The 6,053-nt window shown below is 44.4% G+C and overlaps 1 protein-coding gene across 1 annotated transcript in view; it reads left to right on the plus strand.

Annotated features, from left to right (window-relative positions):
- Positions 1–1,215: 1,215 nt before the first annotated feature.
- Positions 1,216–6,053, plus strand: part of Chfr (checkpoint with forkhead and ring finger domains) — a 43,535-nt gene continuing 38,697 nt past the window's right edge. The window contains exons 1-2 of the mRNA XM_008850189.3: positions 1,216–1,372; positions 1,507–1,650. Of these exons, the coding sequence (XP_008848411.1) occupies positions 1,518–1,650 (133 nt within the window). The 5' untranslated portion in view covers positions 1,216–1,372; positions 1,507–1,517. The remainder of the gene's footprint in view (positions 1,373–1,506; positions 1,651–6,053) is intronic.

A 6,053-nucleotide genomic window follows, 5' to 3' on the forward strand; every position in this document is an offset into this window, starting at 1 on the left:
GGTAGGACTCAGAATGATTAAAGTACAGTCTTGTACCATGAACAGCTTAGTTAATGATGGAGCCCATGTACAACGGTGGATTGAAAAGATTGCAACAGAACTTTTAAATTCCTATTGCCTAGTGTTAGTACTGTTTCTTTTCTAGGTTTAGTATACAAAAACTATTATATTACAATTATCTACAATGTTCAGTGTGGCAACATGCTATACAAGTTTGGAGCCTAGGAACAATGTCTACAGTGTATAGCCTAGTTAGGTAGTAGGTGCTACCATCCAGGCTTTTGTAAATATACCATATCAACAATGAAATAGTCTAGGTGAGGCATTTCTCAGAACACACTTGTCTTTGGGCTAGGTGTGTTATTCATGGTGAAAGCAAGGTTCTGACTCCATGTCTGACTCCCTGTTCTGACTCCATGTCTCAGAGGCAGACATGGCTAATTCTTTTCATGTCCTTCCAAAGATACTTTGTTAACATATTTGTGCATGTAGATGAAGCATTTCCCTGCATATATTTACAAATGTTTTTATGTATTTTTACATAAAATATCACATTTTTGGTACTTTTTGGAGCTGTTCGTCAGGAAAGGCCTACGCTTCATCACTCTAGGCATCACTCTAGCTGCCTAGAGTACCACAGCATGAATTTGCCTGTCTTCATTTAGCTTATTGTTCCTGGATATGTTTTGTGTGGGTTTGGTTTTTTGTTTTTTTGCCAATGTTTCACTTTCACCAGGGGCAGTGAACTTCCTTCAGTTTTCTTCAAGCTATAACTCGGGGATGATGCTAAATTCTAAGAAACAAGATTTAAAATGGAAAGATATCGCAAATCTGCCCACCAAGACGTGATCTCATTTTCACTCCCACACCGCGGTTATGCTCACTTACCAACGGCTGGCCCAGAGCTATCAAACTTTCCCATTTTTGTAATCTGGTGTGCGCACTGTTATCTCGCTACAGGTAAGGTGGGCCCTCGCTCCCACAATTAAATGGCATCTGTATGACAAATGAGACTTTATGAACCTTGCTGAACATCCAATAAAGAAGTTACTCCATCCTTTCTGCCCCAACATAACATGGCGTCTACCACAGCTACTTCCGTGATTCACAGGAGATGAAGTTTCGCTGCCAGTATCAAAGATGGCACCCGGGCGCGCGTCCTCTCCTCTGCGCACGCGCGACTCGCCCCGCCCCTCCCGGTTCTCGATGGCTGTTTCTGGCACCACTCTAGCCAGCGCTCTCGGTGGGCACCACCGCCAGCCAATCACAGGGCGTACCGCCCGACCCCGCCCGTGGATCAGCTGAGGGACCCGCGATGTCTGTTGACAGTGGCGGCTGCAGGGCCGGCTCCGGGGTCCCCGCCGGGCGGGGGGTAAGCTGGCGGCCGATCGGGCTGGCGAGCCGACTGCGGGTGGGCCTGGCGGGGAGGGGGAGGAGACGGGCGGTGGCGCTGGGCTAAGAGGTGCCGGCTTGTTGTCCGGAGCTCGCGTTTCCGGGTCTCTGTAGATGTGAGTCCCATGGAGCAGCCCGGAGACGACGAGCAGCCGCCACCGCAGCAACCCTGGGGGAGGCTCCTTCGCTTGGGTGCCGAGGAGGGCGAGCCGCACATCCTACTGTGGAAACGGGAGTGGACCATCGGACGGAGGAGAGGTGCGGAGGCCGGGGTGGAGTGAGAAAGATACCGATTGAAGGGGTGGGCAAGGAACTAAGAATTGGGACCCAAAGCGGGGGTACCTGACTCAGGACAGGGACTGGGGGCCGAGACCAGGAACGAGGGCCTGGGCATCGTGTGGGGTTTGAGGGGGGAGCCCACAGCGGAGGATAGGGAGCCGAGGTGGGAAAATTACAGGGCTGGTGGAACAGACTACCAGAATGGGGTAGGGTGGGGGTGCAGTGGAGGTGCTGTGTGCCTTCCAGTTTTCCCATAAGATGGGCTTTCCTGTAAGACCTGCAATTTATTCACTTGTCTATGTAGTCTCTCGTGGAAATGCATCATGAAAATTATTCAAATTTTCATTACAGCTTTATAGAGCACCTGGGTCAATACATCTTTCATAGTACTGTCTTGTGTCCTTTACAATACAAAATTTCTTTGTCCACAATGGAATGAAATTAGAAATCAAGAACAAAAGGAAAACTGAAAAGTTATGCAGAAATTAGACACCACTATTAAGCAGCTGATGAGACAAAGTAAACACAGGAACATTAGAAAAGTATTTTCAGACAAATAAAAACAAAGAATATGCTGGAAGTTATGGAATACAGCTAAAGCAGTCCTCAGAGGGCAATTTATAGCTGTCACGTTTCCATTAGAAGAGATCTCAAAGTCCCAGGAGCTAGAATTTTTTTATGAACCTGGAAAGCTAAGAGTTTGAACAGAACAAAATCATACATAAAGTCCAATAAGATTTGCTTTGGGATACTAGCATACCTTTCTATAACTTTGTATCTACCTTAAGTTTGCTAGGAGGATTGATGAAATCATACATAAACTGCTTGTAAGAAACCTAGCTTGGAGGCTGGGGAGATAGCTCAGTTGGTAAAATGCTTGCCTTGTAAGCATGAGGACCTGAGTTTGGATCTCCAGGACCTATGCAAAAAGCTAGGCGTGATAGTGCATGCTTGTAATCCTAGGATTGGGGCGACCAAGACAGGAGGATCTCTTGAGTTCACTGGCCAGCTAGTTTTGAACTGTTGAGCTTCAGGTTCAGCAAGAGACTCTGTCTCAAAAAATACGAAGGAGAATGATAGAAGACAACCTGACAATGACCTCTGGCCTCTACACACACGTGAGCACATACATATTCATACACCACATGTGTACACACATAGAAGAGGTCATTGTTATTATATATTAAGATACTATATTGCATGTTAAGAAACAAAAACATGCTATTGAGTTCATCTGCTTCCTAATAGAAATCTTTTCCAGTGGATGCATTAATAATGTTAACAGTGAAAATGTGAAAGTCATTGTAGTGGTTCGTTGCTAGTACAATAAGAAAATCTACTGGTGGGTTAAGCGATAGAAATCTATGTCTCACAGTTCTGGAATCTAGGAAGTCCAAGCTCAATTCCAGAATGACCAATTTGTCTAGGTGAGGACTCTCATCCTGGCTTATAGATTGCTTACTACTAACTGTATCATCTAGTAGAGAGCTGAGCTCTGTTCTCTTGCAACAGACCTCCATCTGTATCAGATCAGAGTCCTATCCTTATTACCTCATTTAACCTTTATCACATCCTCACAGACCCCTATCTCCAAACATGGTTAATTTAGTGGGCAAAGCTTCAAGGTATGAGTTGTGGGGAGATGCAAACAATGAGTCTATAACAGTTGAAGAACTTGATATTTATTTTAAACTAATTATCCATCTGCCACATATAAGGCATTATTTGGAGGAAAGGGAACTAAGTTGATGTATAAGAAGGGCTATAAGAACCTCTATTCTAGTTTGACTTCAATTGCTGTGACAAAACACCCTGACCAATACCAACTTGGGAAAGAAAGGGTTTATTTGACTCACATCTCCCAGGTCACAGTTCATCACTGAGGCAGCCCAAGGTAGACACTCAAGGCAGGAACCTGGAGGCAGGACAGGGAGCACAGGCCACAGAGGAATGCTGCTCCCCTGCCCCATGCTCGGCCTGCTTTCTTATATAATACAGGACCATCTGCCCAGGGGTGGCACCACCCACAGTGGGCTGGACCTTCCCACATCACTCAAAAATCAAGAAAATACCTCACAGACATGGCCACAGGCCAGTCCAATGGAGGCAATTCCCCAATTGATGCTCCCTCTACCCACGTGTGTCAACTTGACAACTAAAGCTACCCAGCACATCCTCATCTTCCCACGTGGTAGAAATGTACACCAGCCATGGGAGAGATTTAATCCACTACATGGCCCACTACAAGATGCCAAGAGTAGAACTTAGTATAAAACATCCTGGTTCCAAATTAGAATTTGCCTTTTCTGGTGTGAGGAATCTCCTAAAAACCCAGTCTGGTGACTAAGTTGGGAGTGGCTGCTTAGGAGGTGTGAATGAATCATTGTGGTTGTGCCAGGTAGAGTGGGTATGGATAAATATAACAGAGTGCTTCCTGTAACACAATGTTTATTCAAGGGCTGGTGAGATGACACAGCAGGTAATGGTACTTGCCTCTTAGCCTGACAAACCATGTAGTAGAAGGAAAGAACTAAGTGGAGTTGTTCTCTGACTCTGACTTCACAAGTACACCATGGCACATGCATGCCCCCCCCATAAGCAAATGTCAATTTAAAAAATTTAATATTTTATTTATATATTTTTTTATTTATTGGTATTTTTGAGACAGGGTCTCCCTGTAGCCCCACCTGGCCTGGAACTTGCTATATAGACCAGGCTGGCCTCAAACTCACAAAGATCTGCCTGTCTCTGCCTCCTGAATGCTGGGATTAAAGGCGTACAGCACCACACCCTACTCTTATTTTTATTTTTTATATGTATGAGTGTGCATGTGTGTAAGTGTACCTTTGTTGTGCAATGCCTGCAGAGGTCAGAAGAGAGCATTGGGTTCCCCTGGAACTGGAGTTACAGACATTTGGGTTGTTAGCTGCCATCTGGGTCCTGGGAATCAAACCTGGGTCCTCTGCAAGAGCAGCCAGTGCTCTTAACTGCTGAGCCATCCTATAGCTCAAAATAAAACAATTTTTAGATTTAGAAAAATAAGATTTTCTTTTGAGGTAGGGTGTGTTTGCTGTGTACCAGGCAGACCTTGAACTCTTAAATTCATAGAAATCCACTTGCCTCAGCTTCCGTAGTGTTGAGATCACAGGTTTGCACAGCCTTCAAATGGATGCAAATAAAGTGTTTGTTTGTTTTTGAGGCAGGATCTCAAATTGCCCTGATTGGTCTGGAACTCACTATGTAGACCAAGCTGGTCTTGACCATACAGAGATCTTCCTGCCTCTGCATCCCAAATGCTGAGTTCACAGGCATGCATAACAATGCCAAGTGCAAATAAGATTTTTAATCCAGTTTTATAAACCTATTGTTTACATAGGTAAAATGCTCCTCTTTTGGTTTTTAGTTCTAAGATGTTAAATGGAACTATCAGCATTTAGGAGGCAGGACATTTCTCCCAGCCTAGAAAGTCCCCAAGTCCCTTCATGCTCTTTAGAATCCATCCCTTTCTCTCCGCCCCAGCTCCTGGCAACTACTGATCTGATCTTTATCCCTGTACTCCTTCCTTTTCCAGAAATGTCACACATTCCACTAGTCTTTTATATACCACTGTTAACTGCTTTTCATTGGAGTAATGCTGTTGAGATTTATTCTTTGCCATTGCATGTCTCAGTAGTTTATTCTTTTTTGTTGTTGGGTAGAGTTTCATTATTTGGATATACCAGTTTGTTATGGTTAACTACTACTTATACACATTTGTATTGTTTCCTATTTTGGTTATCAGAAATAAAGCTGCTGTAAACAGTACAGGTTTCTGTGTGGAATACATTTTTATTTTTCTTAGCAAAATTCTGGGAGTGGGATTGCTGGTCATGTGGCAAGTGTACATTTACCTTGATATGAGGCTGCCAAACTGTTTTCCAAAGTGGTAATATTTTACTTTCCCACAAGCAGGACATGATCAGAATTAGAGTTTGGGGCTGGGGAGATGGTTCCATAGGTAAAAATCACTTGCCATGCAAGCCTAAAGATCTGTGTTCAGATTCCCAGAACCTATGTAAAAACAGGATGCAGTAATACAAGTAGTCCCAGAACCCCCTTGTGGGGTGGTAGGAAGTGAGGACAGAAGTTAGCTTGACTTACACCGCAGCAAAGAGTTCCCATCTCAAATAAAGTGGAAAGGTGAGAACCAACATCTGAAAATTGTCCTCAGACCTCCACACTGAAAGCTTTATGAGATTGTGAATGAATTGCCTTGAATGTGTGGCACAATCCAGGAGAGACCTGGTATCTTTTTTTTTTTTTTTTGGTCTTTTTGAGACAGGGTCTCCCTGTAGCCCCAGCTGGCCTGGAACTCCCTAGGGAGGCCCGGCTGGCTTTGAAAC

The sequence above is a fragment of the Nannospalax galili genome, unplaced genomic scaffold (assembly GCF_000622305.1).
Source record: "Nannospalax galili isolate Female #2095 unplaced genomic scaffold, S.galili_v1.0 scaffold100, whole genome shotgun sequence".
Classification (NCBI taxonomy): Eukaryota; Metazoa; Chordata; class Mammalia; order Rodentia; family Spalacidae; genus Nannospalax; species Nannospalax galili.